The following is a 21,999-nucleotide window of genomic DNA, read 5'->3' on the forward strand; positions in this document are numbered from 1 at the left end:
GATAACACCGGGAGCCTTGAAAGGTACTGGGACCTGGGTTCAGTCCCCAGCTCCGAAAAAAAAGAAAAGAAAAAAAAAAAAAAGAAAGAAAGGTACTGGGACAAGCAGACTTCTAAAGTCTGAGGGAGCCAGGCCCAGCCAAGGAGGGGGTCTATCTCGGGGAAGGATAGCTCTGGTCCCTTGCAAGGAGTGAGAAGTGGAGTGTGGCTCGAACAACTGGCCAGGCGCTGGAAGCAAGAGGGAGCAGGCAGGTGGAGCTCTCGCTCTGCTGCGCGCCAGGGCCTCTCTCTGCGGTCTGCAGCCGTTTGCATTTCCTGAAACCGGATCTTGGTGTCAGAGCCGCCCCTGGGCCGGGGCGGGCACCTCAGCCATGGCCCTGCGCAAGGAGCTGCTCAAATCCATCTGGTACGCCTTCACTGCACTGGACGTGGAGAAAAGCGGCAAGGTCTCCAAGTCTCAACTCAAGGTAAGGGGGCATCCTTGGGGCTCAGGGGAGGCTGACTCACCACACCAGTTCCCACCCCTGGGAGTCAGCCACGGAAGCCCTTGCTACCGGCAGACACCTTACCATCCAGCAGCCCTGGCCCTGGGTGGAGTCTTGACGTGGAGTGACAAAACCAGCGGAGCTCAGTGGATGCTTCCCAGAGGCCCCAGGTTTGTGTCACCAGAACCCACCGTCCAGAACCAAGTACCCTGACTAGACAGTGGAGGCGGCATCGCGAAGTTCTGAGTTTCTTCAGTAGCCAGGCCCCCTCCTAGGCTCCTTGTGGGTTCCCCAGCGTCATGCTTGGGCACGTACCCCGCTCCTCCCTGTGGCTTCCTCATGGCTTTGAAGAAAGACAGTTAGTTAGTGCTTGCCAGTTACTCCCTTTGGAGCCGAGAGCCTCCTCCATTTGCAAAGCGAGGGCTAATGTGGGCCAGCTAAGGGGTCATGGCCAAGGCTCCACAGTGTTTGTGGCTCACGGCTCACCGTCCTGCTCTGCCTGTCAGCACAGGAACACAACAGGTTGGGGTGTTTATCTTATGTCTTGAGACCTCAGGCTGAGGGTAGCAGGGGAAGCCAGGCCTGAGAAAACTCCTTCTTTAGTGACCACCCCCATCCCAACTCACACCCCCCCCCCCGCCCCCGCCTCTGTACCACTCATATCATCTTAAAACCATTAGGCCTGGACAGCTCTCTCTCCTTCCTGGGTAGGTGTCCTCTTCCCAGGGGGTTGGGGTTGGGGTAGGGGATGTAGGGGGAGACACCAGAGGTCTGGAGTCTGCAGGAGCCAGGGAGACCCGGAGCCCAGTGTCAAAGCAGCCTCAACTCTCTGACCCTGCTAGGGGTCCAGTCAGTCTCTGTAAATACTTCATCTAATGCTCCACTCGAGGCTGTGTCTCCCTTCCACTCTCCCCTCAGAAGAGTGGGGCTATTTACAACTTCCACTGTTCACAACCAAGACAGGAAGCCTGGGAGGCAAACGGGACAGAATAGGCCAGGCCCACCTCCATCTCAACCCCGATATTGCTGAAGTTGGGTCCTAGGAACTCAGATGCTCCAGTTAGTTGTGTCCCCCCCTTCCCCCCTTAGCTGGATTTGGGAGCATCTAACGCCTGATCTAACTCCCCCAGGAAGGAGAGAGTCCAATACCACCTCTGGTTCCCTAGAGAGGCAGGTTAGCCCTTCCCATGTAAGCCCCCCTCATCCCGCCTGGTCGAGTTCTGCCCATGAAAGAAAACTAGATCGTCCAGATACCACTCCTGTAGAAACTGTGCCCCCACTCGCCTTCCCCCCCCCCACTCTGTCTCTCTAGTACCCTACCACATGGCTTCTGTGTTCCATCTCTGTGACTTCTGACCCCTCTCTAGGCTCTCCCTGTGACCTATGTGCAGAGGGTACAGCCCTCAGGCAGTTCTAATTTTTTGGTGTTATCAGTCAGGAAGGCCTCCCAACTAGAGTCTCCCCCCTCATCCCCCACCCCCCACCCCCCCACCCCTCGCCTCTGGGTTAGCTTCTGACTGGCCCCATTCCCACCCCACCCCCACTCCCCGGGCAGCCACAGGTTGAGCATTTCTGGGGAAGATTCTCTAAGAGTGCTCACTGCGCACCTCCCAGCTCGAGTACAGCCCAGTCGCAGTGACATCTCTGACCGTACAGGACTAACAGTAAATGTCACATCTGCCCGACAGGAAACTTGTCCACTCTCAAACAGAGAGTTTGGGGCCACGTGGAGGTGAGGCAGAAATGCCAAGGCCCCTGCATGTGAGGGAAGGGTTTCTCTCCTGGGGGCCCTCTGTGGTGGATGCTGGGCTGGGAGGGAAGTAATAACACTGTTGGAGGTGGGGAGAGGCAGAGAAGAGTAATGGAGAAGTGGTCAGAAGGCAGAGGAAGAAGCAGAGGACAGAGAGATACACCAGCGGGGTACACCCTGTCTCCTGTAGAGATGAGGGGAGGGCTTGGGTTTAGATGGTCCTAGCCTTGGTACTCTCTGCTGCGGACAAGTAGGAAGCTGTAGAAACCCACCCCCCACATCCCAACCCCAGATCAGGCTATGTCTGAATCGCCTCTTCTCCCCTCCAAGTGCTCATGGAGGGCTGCCTTGGCTAGCCTGGTGCTTCCTGCTGAGGCCAGAGGAAGAGAGGAAAGGGTTGAGAAAAGCCCAAGGGGCTGTATGTGGGGTCACACCTGCCATCCCAGTCCTTAAGGCTGAAGCAGGACACCCCAGGGATTGTCTCAAAAAAAAAAAAAATCAAGATGCAAACAAACCCAGAGGATGGAGAGTGGTTTGGTTTTTTTTCTGGGGGTAGGGAGTGGAGGGCGGGAGAAAGGCGCTTTTCTTCCATGAAGTCTTATTTGCTTTTTTTGTTTTGTTTGCTCTGTTCTGATTGTTTTATCCTCGGCTGCCCAGCACTCTTCTTATTTACATGTTATTGCATTTACACGTGTGTGTGTGTGTGTGTGTGTGTGTGTGTGTGTGTGTGTGTGTGTGTGTGTGATGACTGCAGTGTATATGTAAAGGTCAGAGGACAGCTTAGGAAGCCAGTTCTCTCCTTCCACCAGGTAGGTCCCAGACATTGAGTTCAGTTAGCTGGGTCAGGACAAGCACCTTCCTCCTGCAAGGTCTGTACTGCGTTTCGTTGCTTTAGAAAGTTCGACTTTCGTCTAGCTTGGTGTGAACGGTGGAAACGGACCAGTGAGAAGAACTGTCCTGCCCTGGTGGACTCAGACTGGGAGGTCTTGCCACAGTACCTTGCCTTTAATCCCAGCACTCAGTGTAGCCCAGGCTAGCCTCCAACTCACACTTCTGCGTCTTCCAGGTGCTAATGGCCTATGTCACCATGCCTGGCTGTATCTTCTAAGAGAATGACTTGGAACCTATGCAGAGGTCACACCTGTGATCCCCACCACTGAGTGCCGGGAGGCCGGGGGTGGGGTGGGGGCTGAGGTAGGAGGATTGCTGAGAAGTTGAGGACAGCCTGGGCTACAATGTAAGATCCTATCCAAAAAAGAAAAAAGAAAGAAAAACCAAACCAATAAGGAAAAATTGACAGAGTAGTCTGTTTAGGAGAGGGATTGCTTGTGCTTTTCGAAGTCACTGCCTGTTGCTTTTGTGGGGTTCCCACTTTGTGTGCGCCCCTCCCCCCACCTCCCCGGACAGAGGTCCAGGATCTGAGGGCTGGGTACTGCAGAGCCAGACCTTCTATTCTCATGGTCAGTGGAGACACGACAGCCAATTTCCTGGGTCCCCGGGGAGAAGGGCTTCATCCCACACCTACAGAGGAGCCTTCTAGGCACAGGGCTGTCCACTCTGAGGTCAGGGACTGAGGGACTCCAGATGACAGCACATAGAAAATGCAGACGCCCAGACCCCACCCCCTGGAAACTGTGAGTCAGGGAGGGGTAGGTCTTTCAGTTTCACCTGCTCCCGTGGAGACCAACGTGGGGGAACCTTGAAGCTAGACCCTGGGCACCTCACTTCCTCCCAAGCCTCCATTTCTTTACCTGCAAAGCTCAGATAATGAGTCCCTACCTCCTGGCCCCCGGGGTGCTGATTGAGATCTGCAGTGAGCTCCTGCCCCACCCCTGCTCTTTCCTTTCCCGCCCGGTCCCGCCCCTCACCCCACTTTCAGGCGTAGGAAAGTCTCGCAGTCTGAGGTCAGCCTCTCTGTGCAGAGGGCCCCAAGCATCTAGAGCCTCAAGTCCCACCTCCTCATCCAGACGACTGACAGCCCCAGCCCTGGGGTTCTGCGGAGTCAGTCATGTAGGGCACAGATGAGGAAACCGGGATGTGTAGGTGGATACAAGTGAACATCCGAGGAAGGGAACAGGCCTGGAGACGCAGCTTAGTGGACGGAGGCCTTGTGCAAGTGTGCACGGGGCCCAGGGTTGGTTTAGTCGAGCACCGCCTAAGCTGGCCATGCTAGAGAACACGTTAGAGGCAAGAGGATCAGGAGTTTGAGGTCATGCGGGATGGGTTTGAGACCAGCCCAGACTAGCTGAGAGCCTGTCTCTACAAACAGAACAGGAATGGGTTGGAGAGATGGCTCAGTGGTTAAGAGCTGTGGACCCACATGGTGACTTACAACTTCCTCCTCATAACTCCAGTTCTATAAAGAAGCAAGATGATATTGACCTTTGATCCCAGCACCAGAACACTGAGTGAGGTAGGACGGGGAGGCTACGGAGGGGCACCTGTCTTAAATACCCCTCCCCCATTTTTGTCTGTCATAAAGACAATGCTTATTCCAGGGCTAAACAACAGACGGGCTGGCAGAACTCAGCAGGTCAACGCACCTGCTGCCAAGCCACGTCGCCAGTTTGATCCAGGGCACCCCCCTGTTGCAAGGAGAGAACTGACTCCCCATAGGTTGTCCTCTGAGCACCACACACGAGCTGTTAAAATAATAGATTTAGACAACAAAGTGTACCCTTAACAGCTATCATTACTCTGCCTGGTCATTAAGTTGCGCTATGAAATGATCTTGCGCTGTCCCGTTTGCGAGTTCCGGGATGTCACCCATTCGGAACTTCTAAGCCAAACCCTTCCCCCAGAGCTCGGTGGATGTCCTCCCTGAATCTGTGTCTGCCGCCTGAGTGACTTCTAAGAGCTGTGAGGTGTTTACACTCCTCCTCCCCGCCCTCCCCCCCCCAACCCCGCAAATAAATTAATGTGAAAACAAACACCTTAGGGATGGCTCTTGAAGCACTAACTGCTCTTGCAGACGACCCAACCTGGGTCGGGCTCACGGCTGTCTATAACTGCAGATCCAGGCGATCTGACGCCCTTTGCCGGCCTGTGCAGGCACTGCATACACACAGTGCACAGCCAGATATGCAGGCAAAAAAATACCCATACACTTAAAGTTTCCATCGTCTTTTAGATTACTTTTATTTAAAGAGATATTTAAGACCTAGGAATAACTAAGTAGTTAAGAGTTCATATTCTCTTGAAGAAGATCCAGCCGAGGTTGGCACCCACATCAGATGGCTCACAGCCTGTATAACTCCGGCTCCAGGGAAACTGATGTCCTTCTCTGGCCTCTAAGGGGACCCACAGTTATCCGCACATACCCACACGTAGATAGGCACAGGCACACACATCACATAATTAAAAGTCAGATGAATCGGGGCTGGGGATTTAGCTCAGTGGTAGAGCGCTTACCTAGGAAGCGCAAGGCCCTGGGTTCGGTCCCCAGCTCTGAAAAAAAGAACCAAAAAAAAAAAAAAAAAAAAAAGTCAGATGAATCTTCATAAAATGAAAAAAATAAAAGAAATTCTGGGTCAAAGGTCACATCCAATTTTAAAGACATATATATGTATGTATATATGTATATGATTTGCTTATTTTATGAGCACACTGTCGCTGTCTTCAGACACACCAGAAGAGGGCATCAGATCCCATTACAGATGGTTGTGAGCCACCATGTGGTTGCTGGGATTTGAACTCAGGACCTCTGGGAGAGCAGTCAGCGCTCTAACCACTGAACCATCTCTCCAGTCCCTCAGATGTCCTGAGTTACAGGCAGCTGTGAGCTACCTGATGTAGACGTCAGGAACTGAACTTAAGGTCCTGTGGAAGAGCAGCAAGTGCTCTTAACCTGCGCCATCTCTGCAGCCCACACCCGATTTTAAAATGAGAGATTCCCGAACACCATGAAGATGTCTAATGTAGCCAGTGATGGTGACCTACTTCTGTATTCTCAGCTTTGGGAGGTGGAAACAGGAGGACCTTGATTCAAGGTGATATTTGGTTAATTGTGAGTTTAAGGCCAGCCTTGGCAACGCAATATACATATACTTATATATTATTATCTATTCATATAGTTTTAAAGTTATATGCACAACTATATCTAAAACTAACTCAATGCTGGTGGTAGGTTATTAAAGCTCCCATTTCCTTAGTGTTTGCTGTTACTGTCTTTTGCATCTTTGACAAATAGATTTTCAAAAACAACAACAAACCCACTTTCCCCACTAGACAGTCACATTCCCTGCATGCAGACCCGAGCCTGCACATCTCACAGTCCACAGCAGCTACAGCCCATTTTATTGAAAGCAAAACCAAGGCTCAGAGCGTGAAGGGGTTTATCCAAGACCACACATGCCTTCCCATGCCCCCCGTCCTTACTAGAGAGTAGCCATTTGGCTGAGGCTTTCCAGGAAGCATCCTCAAGTAGGTGCTTTGAGAAGAGACACAGCAGATGGGACTCTCAGGTGCATACCATCATTTTTTTTTTTTTTTTTTGGTTCTTTTTTTCGGAGCTGGGGACTGAACCCAGGGCCTTGCGCTTCCTAGGCAAGCGCTTTACCACTGAGCTAAATCCCCAACCCCCCATCATTTTATTTTATTTTTATTTTTTCTTTTTTTTTGGAGCTGGGGACCAAACTCAGGGCCTTGCGCTTGCTAGGCAAGTGCTCTACCACTGAGCTAAATCCTCAACCCCCATACCATCATTTTTTTTTCTTTTTTTTTAAAGATTTATTTATTTTATGTATATGAGTACAATGTAGCTGTCTTCAGACACACCAGAAGAAGGCATCAGATCCCATTACAGATGGTTGTGAGCCACCATGTGGTTGCTGGGATTTGAACTCAGGACCTCTGGAAGAGCAGTCAGTGCTCTTAACCGCTGAGCCATCTCTCCAGCCCCCATACTGTCATTTTAAACAGTCTGTGGTGCCTTTTAATCCCAGCACTCTGGAGGCAGAGGCTCCAGATCTTTGTGTGTTCGAGGCCAGCCTGGTCTACAGAGTTCCAGGACAGCCAGGGCTACAGAAGGAAACCCCGTTTCAAAAACAAAACAAGGGGTTGGGGATTTAGCTCAGTAGTAGAGCGCTTGCCTAGCAAGAGCAAGGCCCTAGCAAGGCCCTGGGTTCGGTCCCCAGCTCCGAAAAAAAAAAAAAAAAAAAACAAAACAAAAGGTAATAATAAAAATAAAAAAGACTGGGGGTGTCCTGCACTGTGTTATTGAAGCAGTCACTGGACTTTTAAATGCTGAACCTTGAGCTAACAACACCCCTTAGATGGACCACAGATACATTAGCCAGAACTTTCTTGGATCTAAGTCATAAGGAGAAACGCAGAGGGTTTAAGGGAAAGGGTATTTACTGGCTCTCACAGCCAGAATTCCAGGAATGGGGCTGGGAGAACAGCTCAGTGGTAGAACACTTCACCTAGCATTAGCAAGGTACTGGCATCATCCCTTAGCATAGTACACACACACACACACACACACACACACACACATATGCACATGCACACACACAACACATGCACGTGCACACACACACACACACAAATTATTTATTTGGTTTTTTGAGAGTCTCATGTAGCCTAGGCTAGCCTCCAATTCCTGATTCTTCCTTCCTCCTCCCAAAATGCCAGGACCGCATGTCTGCTCACCACGTCTGCTCACCATGCTTGTGATGCCTTTACATTCTTTTTCTTTAATTAAAACAGCAATTTGGGCTGGAAGGACGACCCAGTGTGTAAAGGTGTTTACTGATGAGCCTGACATGGTGGAAGGAAAAAAAAAAAACTGGGTCCTTCAAGTTGTCCTCCGACCTCTGCATCTACAGCTTGGCTTAAGCCTGATGAATAAATGTAATAAGAAATTTTAGGTCACTTTATGCAGTGGCTGGTACCTGGGGACAGACAACACCTCTTCTTTCAGACAGGGTCTCTCACTGTGCATCCATGGCTGGCCTGGAACTCTCTATGTAGGCCAGAATGGCCTGGAACTCACAGAGACCTCCTGCCTCTGCCTTCTGAGTACAGGGACCAAAGGCATGCTCTACCATTCCCCACCCAATAAGTGACTATTATTTTTGTTTTGTTTTTGTTTTGTTTTGTTTTGTTTTCGGAGCTAGGGACCGAACCCAGAGCCTTGCACTTGCTAGGCAAGTGCTCTACCGCTGAGCTAAATCCCCAACCCCTGTGACTATTATTTTTAACATTATTTTAACCACACTGTCGGTGATTAAGCATTGTAACAGAATTTCCCCCAAAACCCCCTCCCCCTCTTTTTTTTAACCGAATCTTCTAGTTCAAATCAGCCCTTTGTCTTAGCATCACCAATCTCCTTAGCCATTACCCACCCCACCCCACAGGCTATCACTGCCACTTTGCTACCATTCCTCCCTTTTCTCCATCTCATGGGGGACCATTTCTCACTGACCATTTCTCACGGGCATTCTCTGAATCTTCTTTAGCTCGCTTCCCTGTTCAGGGGACCCCTCCTCACATCACACTTGCCTACATGCACATGGCACCCTAAATATTGAGTCTTTGGTTAAAAGTGACGAAGTCAAGGGTCCTGCCCCAGAATGACCCACTTACTCCCTGCAGATAGATAGCCTAGCGCTGGTTCGTGACCAGACCTTGGGCTCTGAAATCTCACCACGTCTGGGCTCCTGACGTGTAACAAAATAACCAGGAAGAGTCCTTTGTAGTCTGAAACCCAGCTCCTGGGCTCTCAATGTGTAACAAAATAACAACAAAATAATGGGGAAGTATCCTCCCGGGTCTGAATCCCAGCTCTGCCAGCTGAGTGGGCCCTCAGAGTTTCTCCTCTGTCACCTGGGGACAGACAGGGATGGTTGCTACGGCAGTGATGTGAACGAGGGACACAAGAGTCTGCTCCTGTGTGTTGAACAGGATGATGCTCACAGAGAACTCAGCCAAGCAAGGCAGGGCATGGGCCAGTGAGCAGACCAGGTGGGCTCGGTCTTCTGGCCAAAGTCGGATTGGGATGCAGAAAAGCAACCTGTTGCTCTGTCCAAGGTGCTGTCCCACAACCTGTACACGGTCCTTCACATCCCTCATGACCCCGTGGCCCTGGAGGAACACTTCCGGGATGACGACGACGGCCCCGTGTCCAGTCAAGGATACATGCCCTACCTCAACAAGTACATCCTAGACAAGGTGAGGAGCTCGTGGGGGAGCGCCCCTCCCCCAGCACCCTAATACCCTGCCTTCTACCCAAACACTCCATTCCCCAGTAAACTCGCATTTCTATCTATGCTGTCTGTTCCTGCCCCTCAATCTCCAATCACCACTGCAGCCACCTCCGCTCTATTGTCTGTCCTCTCTCTTTTTGCACCTCTTTTTTTTTTTTTTTTTTTTTTTTTTTCCGGAGCTGGGTACCGAACCCAGGGCCTTGCGCTTCCTAGGTAAGCGCTCTACCACTGAGCTAAATCCCCAGCCCTGTCCTCTCTCTTAAGCTCCCCATGTCTCCTTGCCTAAGCCCACACTAACTTCCACCCTACTCTTCTCGGCTGTTCCTGTCTTCGCAGGTTCTCATCCCCTGGGCTTCCCTTCCTCTCTCCCAAGGGCTGAGAAATTAGTTTCATTCTTGCCACAGAAGCTAGGGTGTGAAGGTGGGAAACACTGGAGAGTCTGAGCCAACTTGAGTTCAGCCTTGGGTTTGGCAGGATGGGGAAGTGGGGGGGGGGTGTCTGTAGACGAACTCAAGACGCCAGGCTGGAGCTTCATCTGAGAGTACACGAGGATGAAGAAGCTGGCTGACTCGCATGCCTCACGGCAGGTGGAGGAGGGGGCTTTCGTTAAGGAGCACTTTGATGAGTTGTGCTGGACACTGACGGCCAAGAAGAACTACCGAGTTGAAGGCAACGGAAACAGCCTGCTCTCCAATCAGGACGCTTTCCGTCTCTGGTGCCTCTTCAACTTCCTGTCTGAGGACAAGTACCCGCTGATCATGGTTCCGGATGAGGTAAGGGTGACGTCAGAGCCAGAGGGTGGAGTCACTGAGGGCCCAACCCCTGGCAAAGCCTTAGAGGAAGACAGTACCTTTGGGCATTCGCAGATCCCCTAACTTTACCATTAACCCATTTCCCATCGGGGGACTCCGCCAAGTTCTTGAAGGAAGAAAATGAGCCACAGACGTTTACATTCTGTGGCAGCATAAAGGCCCGGCACACTGCTAAGCTTTTAAAGACCATTCAGATCCCGCAGCGGGATTCAGTGGAATAGCAGGGTTAGGCCCAGAGGTACTCTAGAAAAGTCGTTTGTTCAGGGAAAGGGAAGCAGTGTGCAGACAGTAACTCCCTAGTTACTCAAGGTGGGCAACCAAGTCTGGCCTTGGCCCCAGAGGTTTCCTTTATTTTTTTTTAAAACTGGAGAGCCAAACAGACTCCAATGATACAAAGCATGCTGGGGGAAGAGGCCAGGAGCCTGGGCTCTGCTTCCTTAGTTCTGGGGGAAATAGGAGATCTGAACGAATACTTTCTACTAAACCCCCAGTGGTCCCCCTAGAGTGTCATTCGTAAAGAGAGTTTCCCAAGTTGCTGAAGTCAGTGTGGGCACTCTCAGCAGGTTCTTGCCAGTTGGGGCAGAGCAGTCCCTCAGCGAGTAGGAAGGCCCATGCCGCTGTGAGAACGGACTGAAGCAGGATGTACCCCAACCACCACTTCCTGTTCGTCTACCATGGGTTTCCTGTGCCTGCCCTGCTTACCCCCAACCCTGGTCCCACTGATCTCCCACAAGGGAAGGCTCTCAAGGGTTGGAGATTGGCTTTGGAATCAGAAATCCAAATGGAGTCCTGGCTGCCTCCTGTGTGCTGTGGGACTTGAAGGAAAGTCACTTCCCACATGGCTCCTTGGTTTTCATCATACGCGAAGTTGACTGCATCGGGTAGAGGGTTTTTTCTTTTTGCTCTTACAAGACGAGTTTCTCTGTGTAGCCCTGGCTGTCCTGAAACTCACTCTGTAGAGCACGCTGGCCTTGAACTCACAGAGATCCACCTACCTCTGCCTCTTGGATGCTGGGATTAAAGGTGTGCACCACCACCACCCTGGCCAGGTAGGAGAGTTCTTATACTATGTCTGATGTGGTGATTTGCCACTCTGCCTGGCCTCTCAAGTCCCACCTGACCCAATTCTCTATCTATCTATCTATCTATCTATCTATCTATCTATCTATCTATCTATCTATTTCTTTATACCAGGCCATACTATATAGAACACACTTGCCTCAACCTTACAGAGATCTAGACCAGGCCATGAAGGCATACACCTCTAATCCCAGCACTTGGGAGGCAGAGGCAGATAGATCTCCGAGTTTGAGGCCAGTCTGGTCTACAGAGTGAGTTCCAGGACAGCCAGAGCAGCTATGCAGAGAAATCTTATCTTGAAAACCCAAAAGAAAACCTCACAGAAAACCCTCACAGGGGCCTGCCTGCCTCTGCGTCCCAAGCAAGTGCAGGGCGTGTACCACCAAGCTCACCATGACCCTACTTTTAGTTTATAGCAGAGAGGAGGTGGTCTTAGGACAGGGAAGACGGAGGATGTCTGGGCTGTGGGACCCATGGAAAAACCTCTCTCGGGCTGGAGAGATGGCTCAGCGGTTAAGAGCACTGACTGCTCTTCCAGAGGTCCTGAGTTCAATTCCCAGCAACCACATGGTGGCTCACAACCATCTGTAATGAGATCCGATGCCCTTTTCTGGTGTGTCTGAAGACAGCGTACTCATATAATAAATAAAATGTAATAATAATAATAATAATAATAATAATAATAATAATAATAAATACATATTTTTTTAAAAAAGAAAAGGAAAAGAAAAACCTCTCTCCTGGTTTCCACCTGTGTGTGGCCTCCCCATGCCCTTGTCCCTTGCCCTGGAGTCTGCTGAGGTCAACTGGCCTCCCTCTCTCTTCCAGGTTGAGTATCTGCTGAAGAAGCTCCTCGGGAGCTTGAGCTTGGAGATGGGCCTCGGGGAGCTGGAGGAACTCTTGGCCCAGGACGCCCAATCAGCCCAGACCTCCGGGGGGCTCAGCGTCTGGCAATTTCTGGAGCTCTTCAACTCAGGCCGCTGCCTGCGGGGTGTGGGGCAGGACTCCCTCAGCATGGCCATCCAAGAAGTCTACCAGGAGCTCATCCAAGACGTCCTGAAACAGGTCAGGCAAGCCAGGAGCCCCGGAGGGGACCCTAGGGAGTGGGCGAGGTGTTGGAGACCCCGGAGGCCTCTCACCGCCTCACCTCTGTCCGCAGGGCTATCTGTGGAAAAGAGGGCACCTGAGGAGGAATTGGACCGAGCGCTGGTTCCAGCTGCAACCCAGCTGCCTCTGCTACTTTGGGAGTGAGGAATGCAAGGAGAAACGAGGCACCATACCCCTGGACGCGCACTGCTGTGTGGAGGTGAGGACGCAGAGTGCGGACCGGTATTGGGAACGATGGGAAGAGGTTTCCGCTTAGAGTAGGTTAATGCGTCTCACACCCACCTGGCTGCCCCAAGGCCACGCTCATCCACGGTGGGCACCGTGTAAGGGGTCAAACGCAGCGTTTCCTGCATGATAAGACAGGTGTTTCACCGTACCAGCCCAGTGTCAGCACTTAGAATCCTAAAACCACCCAGCAGATGCAGAAGCCACCGGTGGATTACTAGACTTCAACAGAGACTTCCGAGGGCCTGACTCAGAGCTACACTTTGCGGCCAATCTTCCCGTTCCCCTTTCCCTTTGACACGGGGTTTCTTAGTATGGCGTTGAACTATATAGTTAACGCTGACCTTCGATTCCCAATGCTCTTCTTGCTTCTATCTCTTAAACACTGGGATCGTTTGTGTGTGTGTGTGTGTGTGTGTGTGTGTGTGTGTGTGTGTGTGTGTGTGTGTGTGTACATGTTCCCGTGGGTATACATACACATATATATGGAAATCGAAGTTTAAACTAGGGTGTCAATCCTCAAGAGGTAACTGCTTTGGTTTGTTCCTCTCTCTCTCTCTCTCTCTCTCTCTCTCTCTCTCTCTCTGTGTATGTGTGTGCACGCGCATGTATGCACATGTGTGCATGGGTGTGTCTGTGTTCCAGCCATCCTCAGGGGCCATTCACCTTACCTTTTGAGAGAAAATGCTGGGGGTTGGGGATTTAGCTCAGCGGTAGAGCACTTGCCCTAGCAAGCGCAAGGCCCTGGGTTCGGTCCCCAGCTCCGAAAAAAGAAAAGAAAAGAAAAAAAAAAGCACGTACCATCATGCCTAGCTGTGATGACATCACACCCAGCTGTGATTACATCATACCCACCTGTGATGACATCATGCCCACCTGTAATGACATCATACCCACCTTCAGACATGGACTCTAGGGACTGAACCAAGATCTTCTCATAGCTGAGAATTTCATACAACTTCTCTTGATCATGTTCACCTCCCATTCCCCAACTCTTCCTCCGTTCACCCCTCCCCTTGCTCTACTATGTCGATACTTTGTATCTTTTTTCAAGATAATTTGTGCCTTACAAAGTGCTACACTCTTAGAGAAGACCAACCTTTCCTCTCCCAGCAACTAACAGTTTGCCAGTAGCACTGCTGCCTGGGGTGGGATAGTGTGCCCAACTCTCCTCTCCTTGCTGGGATTGGGTCTGGCTTGGGTTTGCAAAGGCTTTATGTGTGCCGTCAAAACTGCCGTGCCATGTCCAGAAAATAATGTTTCCTTGTAGTCACCAGCCCCCTCAGGCTCTTGCAGGTTTTTCATCCCCTTCTGAAGTGATCCCTGAACCTTGGGAGGGAGTTTGTGGTTTCTATGTCCCCTTTAGGGCCCAGCATTCTGCAGTCTCTTACGCTGTGCCCACCATCTACTGACCACAGAAGCTTCCCAGCCTAGGAAATACCCATGAGTCATTAGGAGTCAGTTTCGTACATACCCTGACCGTTTAGTAGCATGATCATTTTAGGTTATGGCCTCTGGGGCTTATGACCTGCGTGGGTGTTGAGTGTAGTTTTTGCTACTGCTACCCCTAGGGAATGGCTTGCGCTATCAGCCCCAAACATGCTTCCATTGAATCCATGGATAGAAGACACACACACACACACACACACACACACACACACACACACACACAGAGAGAGAGTGGTTCAATTTCTTTCTTTTTTAACATTTGTTTATTTATTTTATGTGAGTATTCTGTCACTTTCTTCAGACACACCAGAAGAGGGCATAGGATCCCATTACAGATGGTTGTGAGCCACCATGTGGTTGCTGGGAATTGAACTCAGGACCTCTGGAAGAGCAGTCAGTGCTCTTAACCTATGAGCCATCTCTCCAGCCCCCAGTTGTTCAATTTCAACTTGCCTTTTTTTTTTTTTTTTTTTTTGGTTCTTTTTTTTTCAGAGCTGGGCATCGAACCCAGGGCCTTGCGCTTCCTAGGCAAGCGCTCTACCACTGAGCTAAATCCCCAACCCCACAACTTGCCTTCTTGGCACAATTGCTGGGCATTATTAAACTCCCGTGGCTAGCATGGCCTTACCGATACTCTTAGCTCTGCACCCCCCCACCTGCCCTAAACTTTAGTTTTGTGTGTGAACAGCCCCGTAGGTGCTGGGAGCCAAACCAGTTCCTCTGCAAGAACAATAAGCAAGCACGCTTAACAGCTGAACCAGCACTGTATCCAGTGGACGCATTTCCACTTCTCTTCGGTACACACTTATATAGGAGTAGCATCACTGGGCCAAATGATAATTCTAGCTTTTGAGGAAATGCCAAATGTTCTTTTTCCCCCCATTTTTAAAAAAAGATTTGTTTATTTATTTTATGTATATGACCGCACTACCCTTGACACACCAGAAGAGGGCATCAGATCCCATTACAGATGGTTATGAGCCACCATGTGGTTGCTGGTAATTGAACTCAGGACCTCTGGAAGAGCAGTCAGTGCTCTAACCGCTGAGCCATCTCTCACCCTGGTTGTTGTTTTTACATTAAAATTTTATTCAGGACTCCTAGCACTCCAGAGACTGACGCAGAGGAGATTTTTTTTTTTTTTTTTTTGAGCTGAGGACCGAACCCAGGGCCTTGAGCTTGCTAGGCAAGCGCTCTACCACTGAGCTAAATCCCCAACCCCAGAGGAGATTTTTGAGGTAGGAAGCCAACCTGGGCTACACAGCAAAACCTTGTCTCAAAAGAAAATAGTCGTTACCCAAAGCATTAACCCTTTCTGCTGCATGAGGAAACAGGTGCTGGGTAAGCCTCCAGGTATGTCAGAGCAATTTCTTTCTCTATGAAGTAAGGCCCAATATATGACCGTAGACAAATGCTGTACAGAGAACACTAGTGTAGAGCTGGGTGTGTTGTGGTGCACACCTTTAATCCCAGCACTTGGGAGGCAGAGGCAGAGGCAGAGGGAGAGTTTGAGGCCAGCCTGGTCTAGAGAGCTAGTCCAGGACAGCCAGGGCTACACCAAGAAACCCTGTCTCAGAAAAAAGAGAGAAAGAAAGGAAGGAAGGAAGGAAGGAAGGAAGGAAGGAAGGAAGGAAGGAAATTCAGACAGACAGAAAGAAAGAAAACACTAGTGCAGACAGCTAGTGAGAGCAAGGATATCGGACACACCCCTGTATTATCAGTATCCCCCAAAACCTTCGAAGAACGAGTAACATTTAAGAGACCAGCAGTTGTAGGTGCTGAGGCCCCGGGCACAGGTTCAAACATGTACTATGTACTAAACCTTATGGAGAGATACCGAGATGAAAATGGCTCGCACGCACCCCGTAACTAACCATCCACCGCAGACCATGCATACTCAGGGCAGGGTGGGAAAGGTCCCAGAGAAGATGGTCAGCCAGGAGGAGGAGGAGGAAGGTGGAGCTGGGGCACTGCTGTGGCAGATGTGGCTCCTATCTCAGCGAAGTCACCTGGCCTGGGACATCTCCTAGGTGCTTCCGGACCGCGAAGGAAAGCGCTGCATGTTTTGTGTGAAGACTGCCAGCCGCACGTACGAGATGAGCGCCTCAGACACGCGCCAGCGCCAGGAGTGGACGGCCGGTGAGTACGGGCCTGAGTCTAGCTGGCCCTGGGTCGTTTCACCCGAGTGACCCTTGGAGCCCCTTTGCGGTGGTGGCCTGGGTCCGGGCTGACTCCGTCCCACTCTACCCATAGCCATCCAGACCGCGATCCGGCTACAGGCAGAGGGGAAGACGTCGCTGCACAAGGACCTGAAGCAGAAGCGGCGGGAGCAGCGGGAGCAGCGCGAGAGGCGCCGGGCAGCCAAGGAGGAGGAGCTGCTGCGGCTGCAGCAGCTGCAGGAGGAAAAGGAGAGGAAGCTGCAGGAGCTGGAGCTGCTGCAGGAGGCTCAGCGGCAGGCGGAGCGGCTGCTGCAGGAGGAGGAGGAGCGCCGCCGTAGCCAGCACAGGGAGCTGCAGCAAGCTCTGGAGGGCCAGCTGCGGGAGGCGGAGCAGGTAAGGCTGGTCCAGAGCGCAGGGCCGAGATGCGGGGCGGGGCCTAGGAAGAGGGCGTGGTCAGGGGCGGGAGAATGCTGGGGGCGTGGCCTGGGCGGGTTGGGGTGGGGTCCGTGACAGGGGAGTGACAGGGAGAGCAGGGCCTAGGTACTGGGCGAAGCTTAAATGCAGGGCATAGTTTAGGGTCTTGAGGAGGCTATGGGAGGGGCCTAGATAGGGTGGAGCCCAACGGCTGAAGGATGGAGGGGAGATAGAGGCTGAAAGATGCTGTGGGCGGGGCCTGAGGGGCCCTTAGGGGAATAGGTTGGAGTGAGGTCTGGATGTTGTGGGCGTGACCTAACGGGTGGTGGAGTGGGGCGGGAACACGGGGTAGAGGATAGGGAAAACCTAAATGTAAGATGTGACCTGGTTCAGAATTCTTTTCTGAGGGTAGGGCTTGGGCTGAAGAAGCTGCTTAAGACCTCGTGATTGCAAATAATTTGGAATGAAATCAATCTAGACTTGAACTAAATTTTAGCAAAACCAGTCTGGGGAACCATAAGATGGGACGCGTGTGAAGGACAGAGACATTTGACTTTAAAATCGAGAATTATCAATTCTGGAGCTGGCTCAGAGAGGGTAAAGGTGCTTGCCACACACACCAAGAGTCCCGAATTCCGTTCCTGGAGCCCGGAAAAGATGGGCAGAGAGAACCAGCTCCACAAGGTTGTCCTCTGACCGCCACAGGCATGCTGTGGCACGTCCGCCCATTACACCTCCTCAAGAGTTGTATGGGCTCAGACACGCACTGAGTTTCTCCGTATCAGTAACCAGAACTCTATTCATGGGGATCGGATGAGGATTCTGGGAAGACAGAAGGAATTTAATAAAGCCAGGCAGGTGTGGAGGCAGGAAAGGCAAGAGTTCAAGGACATCCTTGCTACTTTGGGAGTTCGAGGCCACCTTGAACTACCTGAGATCCTGTCTCAAAGAACAAATTGGGTCTCACGTGATAGCCCGGCAGTTAGGACCACTGGCTGCATTCTCAGAGGACCCAACTTGAGCTTGTACACACACATGGGAGCTCAGAGCCAGCCAGTGGATCCCGCACCTTCTTCTTGCCGCTGGGTAGTGCTCTCATGTACTGCACAGACTTACATGCAGCCAAAACACCCATGCACACAAACTAATAAAAACCTTAATAAAGTAATAAAATAATAATTAATAGTAATAATAATAACCTGGGTGGCGGCGGCACACGCTTTTATTCCCAGCACTCGGGAGGAGAGGCAGGAGAATGTCTTTGAGGTCAAGGTCAGCCTGGTCTACAGAGTGAGTTCCAGGACAGCCCGGGCTACCCAGAGCAACTTGGTCTCGGAAAAAAAATAAGAGTTCAATAACTTTGGGTTATCTTAATAATTGCTGTCCCTGGCACCCACCATAATGATATTATAATTGTTAGGGTAGGAGCTAGGAAGGGATTACCTTCGTTTAATGTTGGTTTATTGCAATAGAACATATTATAATGTTTAATTACATGTAATTATAACTGGTGTTGTTTTGTGCGAGGCTGGGTAGCGAACACAGGGCTGTGGGCAGACTAGGCAAGCCTTCTGCTGCCGAGCTACAGCCCCGGCAAGCATCTAATTATTCTTTCTAAAGCCAGTGCAGGAATAATCTGAAGATTCAGGGTCTGGAACAGCTCAGATCAGGAAACCCCAACTAAAGAGCCAGGGTTGGGAGTTGGAGGGAGGCAGTAGCCTGTCTTTCTTCTCCCGCATCCCACTGACCGGCTCGGCGCTCCCCACAGGCCCGGGCCTCTATGCAGGCTGAGATGGAGCTGAAGAAGGAAGAGGCGGCCCGGCAACGGCAGCGCATCGCGGAGCTGGAGGAGATGCAGGAGCGGCTGCAGGAAGCTTTGCAACTGGAGGTGAAAGCTAGGCGAGATGAGGAGGCCGTGCGCCTCGCCCAGACCAGGTAGGCACGGTAGCCAAGGGAACCTTTCCTGCCAGCGCCAACGCGGACCCTCCTGGGCTCTGAGACGTCCCTGTGCACTCCGGCAGGCTGCTGGAGGAGGAGGAGGAGAAGCTGAAGCAGCTGATGCATCTGAAGGAGGAGCAAGAGCGCTACATTGAGCGAGCGCAGCAGGAGAAGCAGGAGCTTCAGCAGGAGATGGCGCTGCAGAGCCGTTCCCTGCAGCAGGCCCAGCAGCAGCTGGAGGAGGTGCGGCAGAACCGGCAGAGGGCAGACGAGGACGTGGAGGTGAGATTCCGACCGGGAACCGTAGAAGATGGGGGAGGCAGTATGTCATAGCTCCCACCTCCAGACCTGTCTTCAAACTCGCATTATCCTCAGCTGGCTGTGTTATCGCCTACAAATTGCCTAAACTGTCTGAAGTCTCTCATCCGGGAGAGGAAGCAGTGTATTTTATGCGTGGTATTTAGTATGCAAATGCCGAATCTCATGCAGCTGGTTTGCCAATAGTGCTATAAACCTGGGTAGAATCCCTCCCCGCCCCACCCCCAAACACTTCCTAGAGCTTGAATGCCCGTAGAAAAGGTTCTAGTTTGGTATATTGTCGTTGTTTTGGTGGAGTTTTTAAAAAATCTTTTGTTAAACTTTTTAAAATGTATGTGTATGTGTGCTTTGCCTGCATGAATGTCTGTGCACCACGTGCGAACAGTGCACATAGAGGCCAGAAGGTGTTAGTTGTTGGATCGACTGGGTCTGGAGTTACAGTTCTAAGCCACCATGTGGGTGGGAGAACCCAACCCCGGTCCTCTAAAAGCAGCCAATGTTTTTACTACTGAGCCATCTCTCCAGCCTAATTATGTATTTTTATTTTATTTTATTTTTTAAAATGTATTTATTTATTATATATGAGTACACTGTAGCTGTGTTCAGACACACCAGAAGAGGGTATCAGATCTCATTACAGATGGTTGTGAGCCACCATGTGGTTGCTGGGATTTGAACTCAGGACCTCTGGAAGAGCAGTCAGTGCTCTTAACTACTGAGCCATCTCTCCAGCCCATATTTTTAATGTTTTTAAAAATTTTTTAGACTTATTCCTTTTATGTATGTGAGTACACTGTAGCTGTCTTTAGACACACCAGAGAAGGACATTACAGATGGTTGTGAGCCACCATGTGGTTGCTGGGATTTGAACTCAGGACCTCTGGAAGAGCAGCCAGTGCTCTTAACCTCTGAACCATCCCTCCAGCCCTTGCCTTTAGTTTTTCGAGACAGAACTTCTCTGTGAAGCCTTGGCTATCCTGAAACCCACTCTACAGACCAACAGCCCAGTTAAAAATAAATTTTTTTATTGTTGTTGTTGTTGTTGTTGTTGTTTTCGGAGCTGGGGACCGAACCCAGGGCCTTGCACTTGCTAGGCAAGCGCTCTACCACTGAGCTAAATCCCCAACCTCTAAAAATAAATTTTTAAAAAGCATTTATTATTTATTTATTTATTTATTTATTTATTTATTTATTTTTTTGTCTGGCTGGCAGAGTCATTGGAAAAACAACACAGAGACTGGAGAGGTGGCCCAGTGGTTAAGAACACTTGTCACTCTTACAGAGGACCCAGGTTTAGCCCCCAGCACCCAGCTCACAGCCACCTACGACAACACAGAAATGTTAACATGGGAAGGAATGGATCTGCCCACCCACCGGACCCCTGCTTAGGGCTCTGAATGCTGGAGCAGACTCTCCTGTGAGGTCCAGGAGAATTTTGTCCTACAGCGCTTTGAGTGCTTTGGTACCCAGCCTATGTTCCTGGGTAGGACACTGAACGTGTTTCAAATCTGACTGTTGTTAACTTTTGTCTAGGAAGTTAGATAAATTTGTAAAGGCACTCAGCATATCTTAGCAGCTCGGTAGATGATGATGGTGGTGGTGATGATGGTGAAGACTGTATATATATATATGCCCAACATGCATGCAAGACTCCTCAGAGGCTGGAAGAAGGCATTGGATCCCCTTGGGACTGGAGTTACCATAGTGCTGTGAACCAAACCTGGGTCCTGTGCAAAGATCAGCAAGTGCTCTTAACACTCTCAAATTCCCTTCCCCCATCCTTTTTGGGGCAGGAGCTCCTGCAACCCGCACTGGCCTCTAACTCATTATGTAGCACAGGCCTTGACCGCCCTTTGTGTCTACATCCCAAGGGCTAGCACTACAGGCATGCGCGGCCATGCCCAGCCTTCCTAGGGAGGAGCTGGGTAGCTGTGATCAGATTCTCAGGGCCTCTGAGCCTGACGGGGACAGCAGAACTCCACGGATGGCAGTTCTGACCCACTCCCACTACCTTGCCCTGCAGGCTGCCCAGAGGAAGTTGCGCCAGGCCAGCACCAACGTGAAACACTGGAACGTCCAGATGAACAGGCTCATGCATCCGATCGAGCCTGGAGGTGAACCTTCCCCAGTTTGGGAGGGAGAAAGGGAGGCTGCCAGATCTCCCGGGTCACGGAGGTGGAACTGAAAGATCAAAGGTCTCCCAGGGCCGAGGCATGAGCCTCTCTTCTCCCATTCCGACTCACTTTCCCCTTTTGTCCGTCTCTTCTCTCCACCAGATAAGCGTCCCACCACCAGCAGCTCCTTCACCGGCTTCCAGGCCCCTCCGCTCGCCCGCCGTGACTCCTCTCTAAAGCGCCTGACCCGCTGGGGGTCCCAAGGCAACAGAACCCTCTCGGCCAACAGCAGCGAACAGAAGTCCCTCAATGGTGGGGACGAGACTCCCATCCTGGCTTTGGCCTCTCAGGAAGAGAAACTGGATGCAGCGCCAGAAAATTAGCCTCCGATGAGACCCCCTTGTTCTTCCGATGCTGTGTCCACGGACCTGGTCCCAGCAGACCTGTGGGTGACTCCCGCCTCTGGTAAAGTCCTGGTGCTACCACCTGCTGACCAAAAGCCAGTCCAGGATCGGACTAGGTTGCCATTCTCAGCAGGCCGAGACCATGGAGGCTGTCCGGGATATTAATACTTGAGAATATGGTTTTGTCCTAAAGAACACTGGGGCCAGAGCTGGGAAAGATGAGGAACGACCAAGATGCCCCTTAGGCTGGAGAGATGGCTTAGAGCACTGTCTGCTCTTCCAGAGGTCCTGAGTTCAATTCCCTGCAACCACATGGTGGCTCCCAACCATCTGTCATGGGATCTGGTGCCCTCTTCTGGCCTTCGGGCACATATGCAGGCAGAATGCTGTACACGTAACATAAATTTTTCTTAAAAAAAAAAAAATAAAAAAAGATCACACGCCCCTCCCTCCAGATCGAGTCACAGAGACATACTTCCAAATAAAACTGCTCACACCTCCCCACTGCTCCTGCCCCTTCCTCCCTCCCTCCCTCCA

At 51.2% G+C, this 21,999-nt stretch overlaps 1 protein-coding gene across 3 annotated transcripts; it reads left to right on the plus strand.

Annotated features, from left to right (window-relative positions):
* The first annotated feature begins 332 nt into the window (after positions 1-332).
* Def6 (DEF6 guanine nucleotide exchange factor) lies at positions 333-21,916 on the plus strand. Of its 3 annotated transcripts, none has more exons than XM_087597375.1 (11): positions 333-466; positions 9,141-9,407; positions 10,030-10,215; positions 12,163-12,399; positions 12,494-12,640; positions 16,146-16,254; positions 16,369-16,667; positions 18,457-18,623; positions 18,710-18,908; positions 20,968-21,058; positions 21,221-21,916. In XM_087597375.1, exons 2-11 carry the CDS (start codon positions 9,375-9,377, stop codon positions 21,439-21,441), a joined length of 1,689 nt encoding a protein of 562 aa, XP_087453501.1. In that variant the 5' UTR covers positions 333-466; positions 9,141-9,374; the 3' UTR covers positions 21,442-21,916. The 3 variants fall into 3 exon arrangements, with proteins under 3 accessions (XP_087453501.1, NP_001178646.1, XP_087453502.1); NM_001191717.2 differs by having other exon boundaries at positions 336-466; positions 9,267-9,407; XM_087597376.1 differs by lacking the exons at positions 333-466; positions 9,141-9,407; positions 10,030-10,215 and adding an exon at positions 11,185-11,303.
* The last annotated feature ends 83 nt before the right edge of the window (positions 21,917-21,999 follow it).

Source organism: Rattus norvegicus, chromosome 20, assembly GCF_021556685.1.
Source record: "Rattus norvegicus strain SHRSP/BbbUtx chromosome 20, alternate assembly SHRSP_T2T, whole genome shotgun sequence".
In the NCBI taxonomy this organism is placed as follows: domain Eukaryota; kingdom Metazoa; phylum Chordata; class Mammalia; order Rodentia; family Muridae; genus Rattus; species Rattus norvegicus.

Bases quoted from the DNA above. Each gene is read 5' to 3' on its own strand.
- Def6 (NM_001191717.2), top strand. From the start codon at position 371: ATGGCCCTGCGCAAGGAGCTGCTCAAATCCATCTGGTACGCCTTCACT. The intron at 10,216-12,162 runs GTAAGGGTGACG...TCTCTCTTCCAG, and splicing joins TGATCATGGTTCCGGATGAG to GTTGAGTATCTGCTGAAGAA. The intron at 21,059-21,220 runs GTGAACCTTCCC...TCTCTCCACCAG, and splicing joins GCATCCGATCGAGCCTGGAG to ATAAGCGTCCCACCACCAGC.